At 29.5% G+C, this 12,629-nt stretch overlaps 1 protein-coding gene across 2 annotated transcripts in view; it reads left to right on the forward strand.

Annotated features, from left to right (window-relative positions):
• LOC105205656 (high affinity cationic amino acid transporter 1) overlaps positions 1–12,629 on the forward strand; it is a 119,148-nt gene that overhangs the window by 36,586 nt on the left and 69,933 nt on the right. For both annotated transcript variants that reach the window (XM_039446117.1, XM_026139683.2), the window contains exon 3: positions 5,237–5,521. In XM_039446117.1, the coding sequence (XP_039302051.1) occupies positions 5,237–5,521 (285 nt within the window). The remainder of the gene's footprint in view (positions 1–5,236; positions 5,522–12,629) is intronic.

Below are 12,629 nucleotides of genomic sequence, written 5' to 3' on the forward strand. Positions count from 1 at the left end.
ACATATTTTATTTCTTCGATAATTTATATTGATTTGACTATCGGTTATATACATATATCACCACAAAGCGTTCACAGGTCATCACGAGGAATTAGTTCGCAGCGATCATAGAAGTTAAGCAACCGGTGTCGCGATTTTGGTGGGTGACCGCTTGGGAATTTTCGGAAAAATATTTCTAAGAATGAAATTTTTTTGCAAAAATTGTTTTTTAAAATATTATAAAAAATTGTTTTGCTCATTGGGATTATGTGATGTAATATAATATTTATACGGGTATTTCGAACATTTTCAAAATAATTATCATAAATTTATCATAAATATTTTGAAACGTTTATGATAAATATTTATGATCTGTTGAATCTAGAACCATAAAAACATTTATTAAATGTTTATGATAAATGTTTATAAAATATTAAAATAAATATTATAAATATTTAGTAAATATTTTATAAATATTTTGTGCAGTATATATTTGTGGTTAATATATACTGTCCAGAAACATAAGCATTTATAGCTAAATGGAATAATCCCGCAGATGAAAAAATCATAAGGATTATCAAAATCATAGGTTACATACGACGTGTTTATAATCCACACGGCAAACCTCTTACGGACGTCTTAAAGACGCTCATGGAATGTTGTAACGCTCTATAAACCCATGCCATTTACGTCCTTGGACATTCAGGACAAATTCAGGATCGTCCCCGGAGAGAAACATGACATCGGATAGACATCTATTAGACGTCGAAAGCATCTACATCTAAAACATTTAGAAATATTAAATTTAGACGTCTAAAATAACGTTTAGGAATATGAAATTTAAACAACATAAGAGTTTGTATTATTTTGTTATTAGACATAAAAGAACCTAATTTTCACACAACATAGGACAAAGGTCGGTTATAGTTACGTTTCAAGAATCACTAGAGCTAATGGTGTGTGAACACTTTGTGTTAACACATGTATTTTAATGATAGATCAGGTCAAAATATGTTATCGAATAATGAAACATACTACTGTGTCCAAAAAGTAAGGTGACATTGCATTTATTTCGAAAATTCTTTATTTATTCTTGCAAATCAATTTCGTCCCCTTCAAAGTAATCCCCCCTGATATAATACACTTATTCCAACGGATTTTCCAATCTTCGAAACAGTTGTAATAATCGATTTCAGGAATGGCCTTTAGCTCCTTCTTCGCAGCGGCTTGAATCTCTTCTATCGACTCGAAACGGTGATTCGTGACTTTTTAACCAAAAACTCGACTAATATCGTTCCACAACCATCGTATTCACCTGATTTGGCTCCATGCGACTTCTGGCTATTCAGCAAACTCAAGCAAGTCGATAGAAGAGATTCAAGCCGCTGCGAAGAAGGAGCTAAAGGCCATTCCTGAAATCGATTATTACAACTGTTTCGAAGATTGGAAAATCCGTTGGAATAAGTGTATTATATCAGGGGGGATTACTTTGAAGGGGACGAAATTGATTTGCAAGAATAAATAAAGAATTTTCGAAATAAATGCAATGTCACCTTACTTTTTGGACACAGTAGTATATAACTAATCATATTATTTATATAAACATATAAAATTATAGTTTTTTTACAGATTTTCACAAATAACCCAAGCAGAAAAAAAATATTAAAAAATGTTTTTAAAATTATTTAAAAAACGTTTTTAAAAATGTTTTTAAAAACGTTAAAAATAATAGGTACAGTCGCCTTTCTTTCATTTAAAAAACGTTTATTTTAACTTTAAAAAAAATATTTTGTAAATGTTATAAAAACAATTTTTAAAGAAAATATGATTTGTAAAAAATATTTATTAAACGGTAAAGACACGGTTTTTTAAAGTTTACAGACAATGTTTTTTAAATGTTAAAATAACCAGGGAAAAAATTTTTTTATTGTTTTTAAAATTATTTTAGAAACGTTTTTAAAAATATTTTTGAAAACGTTACAAGTTATAGGTATAATTCCCCTTTTTCATTAAAAAAATCATTTATTCTAACGTTAAAAAGATGTTTTCTTAAAATCAAATAAAATAAAAATAAAAATTTTTAATTATATATTTTTCATCTTTTCGGTGACATATATTGATCTGATCTATCAGTTATACACAATTATCAACACAAAGTGTTCACAGGTCATCACGAGGAATCAGTTTGCAGCGATCACAAAGGTAAAGCATCGTTCATCAGGATCATGACTTGGATGGGCGACCGCTTGGAAATTTCCGAAAAAACATTCATAGAAATTTTTATTGCAAAAAATGTTTTGAGCAGTAGTGCTGAATGCAGCCAATTAATTAAATATGTATGAGAAATGTATAAAATATACGTCCTTTTTTCGTCAAGTGCACACGTTTATTAGACATCTTGTAAACATCTAATAGACACGTCTATTAGACCTGTATATTAGAAATCTAAAACATATCATTTCAATGTCTATCTACTATAATGAATTTTTGCAACTGCAAAGGTTAGTAACAGATTTGGTCCGCATATGGTCCGCATACATTGATATTTCTGATACTCTTAGCAGATTTGTATCAAATATACTACAACCTTGTTGGTAGAGTATATGACAAATTGGCGGTGAAAAGCAAGCAAATCTGTTGAAAGTTTTGACGACAAATTTATAACAAATATTAAACAATTATTAAAGTTTGCTATTGCAAAAATGTTAGCAATTGTCACGCAAGAATGCAACATTATCCCTTTGTGAAAATACACGACAATGCAACTAATTTGTTTATAACAATTATAACAACTATAATAATTAAGAAAACGTCATATATGTTTCTTTACCCAGATAACAAGTTTCCTTCATGTTGCGATCAATTTGATAAAAATTACATTGCCTAAGTTTCTATCTTTATTGAGGAAAGCGGCTTCTGCTTTTGCTTATGATTTTGCCGGCAATGTATGCCAGAAACAACTGTGCGCAACCGGAGAGAAACAATTTCCCTCTTCTGTTTTATAATTATTTTATTTTTTTAATAAAACTGAAGTTATTACATTATATTATACCTCATAATCTCAATGAGCAAAACAATATTTTTATATTTTAAAAAATAATTTTTGCCAAAAAATTCCATTCTTAGGAATTTTTTTCAGAAATTCCCAAGCGGTTACCCATCCAAGTCGTGACTTCGGTGAACGTTGCTTGACCTCTGTGATCGTTGCAAACTGATCCCTCGTGATGACCTGTGAACACTTTATGCTGCAACTAAAAAATATATGTTAATATAATAAAATAATTAAATTAAATACAAAAAAATTTTTATTAAAAAACATTTAAAAAATATGGTCCACTCATTAAGATGTAGATCGAAGTTTCTTCATTCATGAACCTATTTCGTCTATAATTTCATATGATTATATATCGGCATAGTATAAAAAAGAAGAAAAGAAGCTGCGCAACGATAATGTAACGATCACTAGTTATTTTATTTGTGTGTCGCGTGTGTATCATCACATGTACATGTACATTAAATATACAGCCAAAAGTACCATTTTGTATTTTATTATAAGAAAAATATATGTGGCAGTCAAAACAAAAAATCATTAAATCATTAACATATAATATATATTATTAAAACAGAATAAATCTTTTTATATTTACTATAAATGAACAAAATATTTATAAAAATGTTTACAAAATACTACTATAAATATTTTTTTATTTATTATAAATATTTATATTAATATTTTTGTAAAAATTTATTCTTCATTTACCATAAATATTTTAGAAAATATTTAATAAATATTTTAACAATACTTTGGATAAATATTTTTATAATCTTTTTCTGTCATGTATATAAAATATTTTTAAAATATTTTTATATTTATAAAAAAAATTATGATAAATGTTTATTAATATTTATCATAAATAGTGTGTGGTATCTGGGTATAACATACATATTTCATTGAAATATATTAAAATACATAAATATATAATTTTAGTCAATTATGATATTAACACACATTTCTTTATATTTGGAAAAAATATTATAATAAAGAATTGTCGAAAACTATTTATAACAAGTTATTGGAAATTTTATACTAATAAGTTTCGTACACTATTATCCTTTAGTTGCCTGAGAAACAGTTTCCTTTCTATTGCCTTTAGATAGACTTATACAAAAGGATTAGCGGCTGCGATATAACAACGTGACTGCAACCGAAGGGAAACTTGTAATTAGCAAGTATTTCTCCTTTTGTGCAAAGAATGCATTGCTATGTGGGTAGTCATTTTTCCCAGTAAATTGATTGGTGCAATCAATTTTCCTCTACAGTCATTTTTAACAATTTGTTTATACCAATTAATTTTAAAATTGACGTTTGCAACGTGCTCTTTACGTCAATGTTTTATTATGCTTCGATACTACTTCTAATTGTTATTTTTTGACTGATCTGGCCCTGGGCAAGAAAAGGTTTTAATTATTTATAGTTTATATTAAAAATATCTAAAGCTAAATAATCATAGAGTTGGTGATAAAGTTTGCGCGATATTTAAGATGCAAGTTTCTTTCTGTTCAATTCAACTTTACTTCAAATATAACTTTTTATTAACGATATCACAAGTATACGATTAACTCAGTGTTAGCGTGTTAGATTGTTGTTCCGAAATTTTAGATTCGAATCTCGCCCGCGCCGACATGCGTTTTCAAAAATGTATAAAGTAATGCGTAATTGTAATATGTGAATTAAAATGTTATATGTGAAACAGTGAATACAGATTAAGCTATAAGAATAATAAAATCTGTTTAAAAAAAATTTTTTTTTGTTGTTCTCGGAAACATCAGATTTGATCTGTATTTGATATCATTCTGTCAGCACGTTTGAAAACGGATTTGGTTTGTGTTTGGCATCATTTTATTAATGCATTGTTGTTATCAAATTTGTTGTTGCAAATTTGTTCTGGTATTGGTTTCAATTTGACTTTAGATATGTTCGTTAGATTTGGTTTACATTGGGCATTCTAATGCGGACACAGTAGGATACAGTTTTGGTACAAAATTCCGTTGGAATTTGGTGCCAATTTGATATTCTTTTGCGTACAAAATGTTTGGTGGATAGATGCATCTATAGACTTCAGATGGTCGAATAGACGTCTATTAGATAGCCCAAAGTGAGCAAAATTCTTCATCAAACTCATTTGATGGGTAAAAATATTACCAAGATGTACGTTATGTAGGAGTACTTTTAAAATTTATGGTATTTTCTTTTTAGGTCTCTGTTACGCCGAATTCGGCGCACGAGTGCCCCGCGCCGGATCTGGATATATTTACAGTTACGTGACAATGGGCGAGTTTGTAGCGTTTCTAATGGGTTGGACTTTGATCCTGGAGTACGTGATTGGCTCGGCCAGCGTAGTGCGCGGTCTCAGCAAATATGTCGATACACTCTTCGACGATAGCATGAAAAAGTTCTTTGAATCTGCGATGCCTATCAATGTCGACACTTTATCGTCATATCCAGACTTTTTCTCGCTTGCCGTCACTCTGCTATTCTCAGGTGATAAGAAAATTTTTTTTATTCTAACCAATTTAATTAATTTTGCATTTTTTTCTTAATAAAATATTCTTGATAGGGCTGATTAAAACTGGTATCTCCTTTTGTAATACAAATATGTACAAATTGTATTATTAATTTGTTAATTTATTATACAATGATAAAAACAGTTGAAGTAGAAATTTCCTTCACAGGAAAAGAATTTCATCAAGATAGCCTATCAGCATATTGCAATATCTAAAAGATATTCACAGGTATATTATATTATTAGAGTGATTATAACAGGATATAATGTACGTACTAATGTCCGTACTTAATAACTATAGAAATATAATCAGTTTAAGTGAAAGTACATTCTTACGTTATATCTGAGATATTTGTGATTATTGCTGTTGCTGCTGCATAGTAAAATTTTGAATATATTATATTTGAGAAGATTGGATAAGATAGGTTAAAGATTGATAATGAATAAAAGCTACGTTTTTGTAATTAACGAATCATCTTTATTTGTACAATATTATTTATTTTTCAATATAACTGTCATTAAAAAAAAATCTATACCCAACCAGAAATGAATAGTCAAATCAACATTGACTCGACGTCGATAACACTGATCGATCAACGGTCAAAATTTGTAGCCGATTCGACTTAAAAATAGGCTTTAATTTCGATCAGTCATCGACAAGTCGATTTGATGGCGAATCAATATTAATCCCAGCGAGAAATAACCTATCGAATCGACATCAAAATAATATCATTTTGATGATTTCGTTTTTTTCAATGTCGAATCGATGTCAAATTGATCATTTCTCACTGAAAATATCTATAAAAAGATGGGATTATAACAGAATGATATTATTAACATACCCTACTGAAAAAATCACGTGACAAAATCACATAATAAAATCACATAATGAGTCACGTAATGAAATGTTCCAAATCAGTATGTGATTTTTGAAAATTATAAAGTTTGAAAAATCATGTACTATTAAAAAATCATATCATTTTTAAAAAATTAAATAAATTTACATATGTAAATTTACCTAATTAAAAAAATCGTATGATTTCTTAATATTACGTAATTTTCACAAATCATGTACTGATTTGGAACATTTACGTGATTTACATATGTCATTAATTACGTAATTCGTTACGTGATTTTACGTAATTCGTCATGTGATTTTGTCACGTGATTTTTTTGAGTAGGGTGAATTTGAGTAATATCGAAACACTAATGCTGTTTATTACTATGATATATTACTTTAATATGTGAAAAAACTGTTAAATGAAAATATGAATGCTTATGTATATTTGCCAAACAAAATAAAATTAGAACTGCTCAATTGTCTCTTTGAACTTTTTGTCACGTCTTCCGAAACTTCCATCATCTTGTTTTTGATATGGAGCATTCTTTAACCATTGTCCTATATAATGATAAATCCGTAACAGATACTTAGGTCTCTTGTCATGATTTGCGCCTAAAAATAAAATAATATTTTGTGTAAAATTACTAGACACAAATAAAAAATATTTGAGGAGAAAATATTTTCCTACTGTTATAAAAAACACAAACAAAATTTATAAAGTAATGTATATTTACTTATAATCACTTTCCATAACAGTAATTTGCAAAAGGGTCTCTTTTGATTGCTATCGCCTCAAAAATTATATTTACATGTTAAGAGAATTACTAGTTGCATCCATAACTGAATACAATACTTCACTATCCTTCACTTTAAATTCTTCTTTGGCTTTTATTTTCATTTGTAAAAAATAATGTATCTAATATAATCTAAATAAAAAAATGTTTAACTAGAAAAAACTATTTTACAATTAGAACATAAAATCAAATCAACATAGAAAAATATTTACCAAAATACGGAAATTGTCATTATTCTTCAGATATTTCTCAGAAAGTTCCATTTGTTCATTATTTTTTATTTGGATATGATGACATGTTATCAAGACAAATATTTCATGATTTGGCAGGAGAGAATGTGAAAGTTTACACTGGAAGCTCATAATTCTAATTTAAAATTTATTTTCTATCTTTCAACTACCGTTTTTTTCTTTATTTCTTGAACTTTTTTTAATAAGAAGTGTAGAAAAGCTGCATTATTTAAGAAAAAGAAAATGGTAAATGAGAAACTAATTATAATTGCCGGTCTGTTTGCTGCTTTATTAATGAAAACATTTTTTAATACTTTGCTTAATCACAAAATGATTTTCAAAGAGTTCTGCTTAAATAGTAAAATGAATAATCTTTGATTATAAGCAAAGATTATTATTGAATAGATCAAATTAAAAATTGTAAATTTATATCGAGTATCAAATAAAGTTCAATAAAATTATTAACATGTCACAATTTTCCGAAATCGATTTAATTCTTAAAATATCATATATACAAGATATCCCAAAAAGCTCGCATTCGCTCTTAAAAGTAGATTCTTTGGAACATTCTAACAAAAAAATCCTAATACAAAAATGTCGAGGGTATAACAGTTTTTAAATTATTTGCGATTAAAGTTTACGAATCACAGAGCTGACATTTCGCGCGCTCAGGCATGGTGACATGGTAAGGTACAGTTAGGAGCTAAAAAGTTGCATCACATTTTCTTCAATGGTTTTTGTAAACTTGCTCATCGATCGGCGAACGTAATTGAATGGATCCACAGGTAAGAACCAATTACGTTCGCCGTTTGATGAGCAAGTCTACATTCCAAAAACCATCGAAAAAAATGTGTTGCAACCTTTTAGCTCATGACTGTACACCCAGCGATTTTGATTCTGTCAATGGGGAAATTTTCCAAACTGAGAAGTCGCTATCTTTATACATACTTACAGTTTATGATTAACGTAACAACCAGTAAATTCTATTTGTTACACTCACGGACTTAGGAATAGAGGGACGGTGCATAACCTATAGGGGAGAGGCACGCGGTGGAGGGGGCCGCCATGTTGGTTCAAAGCTCGCACACATTAAAACATGTATGTACAGTGTATGTGTGAAATAAACAATAGAGAATAATAAAGTTTAAAATTTTGTTAATTTTTTACATTAAATTTTTCTTTAATTATTTAATAACATATAATACATTCAGTAATGTAATAAGCCAGTATAACAAACATATTAAATAATATTTTACATATAAAAACAAACTAAAAAATAAACTCTGATAAAATAAAAAATAATAATTTAAAATAATTTTTTCTTTTTTGCTTGAAATAAATAAAGAATCAACAAACACATATATCAATAGTATTAATAATGAAAATATTTTTTTATATTAATAAAAATAAAATATTACGTATTAATAAGATTAATATAATTTTTTACCTGTGAAAACTAATTTTTATATTTTGTTCTAATATTTTCTGAAATTTGTTTTTATATTTGTCTAAAGAATTTGTCGTGAAACATTCTGGTACTATGTATTTTATCATTTCTATTTTCAAATTTTTATTTTTATATCTAACCTAACTTTATTGCTGTCACATTAACACAGCGCAAACAGGACGTCATTGACACATATGTATGTTTAAGTTTTTTGAAATCAATATGACCGAAAACGGTTCCCTCTGCATGCCTGAGAGAACACTCCCTCTTGCCTAAAATAGAACTTTATGCTCCGTTCCTTTATACCTAAGTTTGTGGTTACACTAATCATAAACTGCAAGTCTGTAGAAAGATAGCAACTTCTCAATTTAGAAAATTTCGCCAGGAACAGAATCAAAGTCGCTGGGTGTATGTACAGTCGCCTGTATTATAGTTGCGACATTTTGTTTCAATGCGTTTCTGAACGCGCAACTGTAACAAAAGTTGATTACTTTTTACTTGTGGATCCAACCAATTATGTTCACCGCTCGATGAGCAAGGCTACATTCCAAAAATCATCAAAGAAAAAGTGTCGCAACTATAATGAACACGACTGTACACGCACCAGCAGAAATGGTGTCCCTACGCTCGGCTGCCGCATTCACGTGAAGCCGCGCACGTACACCCAAGGACTTTGATTCTGTCCATGGGGAAATTTTTCAAACTGAGAAGTCACCACTTTCTACATACTCGCAGTTCATGATTAATGAAACGACTAGAGCTTATTGGTCGTTACGTTAATCATGAACTGTAAGTATGTAGAAAGATAGCGACTTCTCAATTTGGAAAATTTTCCCATGGACAGATTCAAAGTCGCTAGGTGTACGTGTTTCGAGGCAGCGCGACGGAGGTCGGGGTGCCGGCAGAAAGTAGTGGGGGGGCGTTTCGATAGCGCATTTTCCTCTCTTGACGCTGGGTCGAGAGAAAAAACACGAATCGAAGCGCTGGAAAAACTCGGTAGAAATGGTGTCCCTTGCGCCTACACGGGCGGTATACAGGATACCATGGTCGCGCGTTGTTTTAATTTTTAATTGCATAAAGAAATTTACTCGGAAACAAAGATTTGTTTGAAAAATAATGTAAATAGAATTTTGATTTTTAATAATAAATTAAAATTATGTCATCACGGCAATACAGCTTCAATTCTTGAGACTGTTACTTTATGTCAAGACATAATTTTAATTAATTAATGAAATTTGTAAATCTCTTTAAACAATTACTTATTAAAATAATCCATATTAGAAAATAATTTTACTTTGATAAATTTATAAAAATGTTAACATTATGTAGCAAGCCAGTTTACTTTGTAATTGACGTAAAACAATACTCTGTGAAAGAACCCAAATGAACGTTTGATTTTGATTTTTCTTAAAAAATTTTTCTTTTTGTCAAGCAAAAAGAATGTGGGTCATTCAGAAAAGTGACAGCCTTCTTCATATTTTAACGTTACAAATTATTGTACAAAATTTAAGAAAAATCAGAATCAGACGTTGTGTCCTCTCTCAGGTATTGTTTTACACTAATTACAAAGTGAACTGGCTTGCTACATAATGTTAACATTTTTATAAATTTATCAAATTAAAATTATTTTCTAATAGAGATTATTTTAATAATTGTTTAAAAAAGATTTACAAGTTTCATTAATTAATTAAAATTATGTCTCGACATAAAGTAACAGTCCCAAGAATTGAAGCTGTATTGCCGTGATGACATAATTTTAATTTATTATTAAAAATCGTAATTCTATTTACATTATTTTTCAAACAAATCTTCGTATTCGAGTAAATTTCTTTATGCAATTAAAAATTAAAACAGCGCGCGACCAACCGTGGTATTCTGTATACCGACCGTAGGTGCAAGGGACACCATTTCTGCCGAGTTTCTTGAGCGCCTCGATTCGTGTCTTCTCTCTCGACCTAGCGTCGAGCGAGGAAGATGCGCTATCGAAACGCCCCCCCCCTCCCCACTTTCTGCCAACACCCCGACCTCCGCCACGTTGCCACAAAACACGTACGTGCGCAGCTTTGTGCGACAGTCAAGCGTCAGCGCGGAGGGACACCATTTCTGCCGGTGCGTGTACAGTCGTGAGCTAAAAGGTTGCAACACATTTTCTTCGATGGTTTTTGGAATGTAGACTTGCTTATTGATCGGCGAACGTAATTGGTTGGATCCATAGGTAAGACCCAATTACGTTCGCCGTTCGATGAACAAGTCTACATTCCAAAAACCATCGAAGAAAATGTATTGCAACCTTTTAGCTCACGACTGTACACCCCGCGTGTTTGATTCTGTCCATAGGGAAATTTTCTAAACTAAAAAGTCGCTATTTTTCTACATACTTACAGATCATGATTAACGTAACGACCATTAAACTCTAATCGTTTCATTAATCATGAACTGCGAGTATGTAGAAAGTGATGACTTCTCAGTTTGGAAAATTTTCCCATGGACAGAATCAAAGTCCTTTGGTGTACATTGAGTACCATTGTTCAATCCAATCCAAGATCCAATTAGTTATCGTAAACACCCTGTGATTTCATTAGTTTGCAGAGACCAGCAGAGATGTTAGTTTAATATCTTGTAATTTAATTATTTATAAAATAATTCTAATCACGTATTATTTATTAAAATAATTCTAATCGTGTATTATTTATTAAAATAATATTTACTAACAATAATTTTTATTTAAAAATAGGAATTAAGCAAAAGATAGATTTCCAAAAATTTTGTGAAGCTAAAAATTGCAAGTTCTGATTAATTTTAATTTATTAATTGTAAGTAAATTAGATTATATTCGTTTGTGTGCACTAATAGTGCATGATAAAGTTTATTCTGTTTAAGTAGTTGGAGAGGCTACAGTAACTTAGCTGGCATGCTTATAAATGTAAAACTTTTATTAAATATTATTATTATATAATTTCATACTTATTTTATACAAAATTAAATAAGTATAAGATTATAAAAAAGTAATATCGATATTGGCAATATAAAAAAAATTTTAAATCTAAATATTATTATGTGTGTAATTTTATTAGCATACGTTAATTTTATCACCACACATGTTCCTACAATGTACCAACCACGAATTTCTCTAGAAATTAAAGAAATACACAGTTGATACATCATTCCATCTGACATTATTCAACACCTTATGTCCATTAAACAATAAGCATATAATAAAACAAAGTATTATTACAAAAACGTATACAGTTATCAGCAACAATGGGCATTAACTCAAATTAATAGGGACATATTTTGGCGGGAATTGTATGTATGAGCTATTATAAAAACATATTTTGGCGGGAACTACTTTAACACATTCATAATTATAAACATAGTCATATTTATATTGAATAATTCCATATTTAAGTCAGTCTAACATAACAATCGACAGGTATGACTCCCCTGCATGCTATTGTTGCAACCGAGTTATCAATTTACAACAAATGAAAGTTATGAACGTAATTCGTTTCTAAAATGCTGGAAAGTGTCTAATTTTATTTCGAAGCGATTTTAACGTAGTTAATTTTAAATTAAACGTTTATTTTTAATGTTACAATACATAAAATTTATTAAATCCACTAAAATTTATGAAAAATGTAGCGAATAAACTTGAAGTAAAAATCCGAACATCCAAAACGTAGATTATCTAGATTATCTTCATTAATTTCTTTTTGTAGTATGTTATCTATGTTATTAAAATATTGAGATGTTGCTCCACACAAATAACAACGT

The sequence above is a fragment of the Solenopsis invicta genome, chromosome 1 (assembly GCF_016802725.1).
Source record: "Solenopsis invicta isolate M01_SB chromosome 1, UNIL_Sinv_3.0, whole genome shotgun sequence".
In the NCBI taxonomy this organism is placed as follows: Eukaryota; Metazoa; Arthropoda; class Insecta; order Hymenoptera; family Formicidae; genus Solenopsis; species Solenopsis invicta.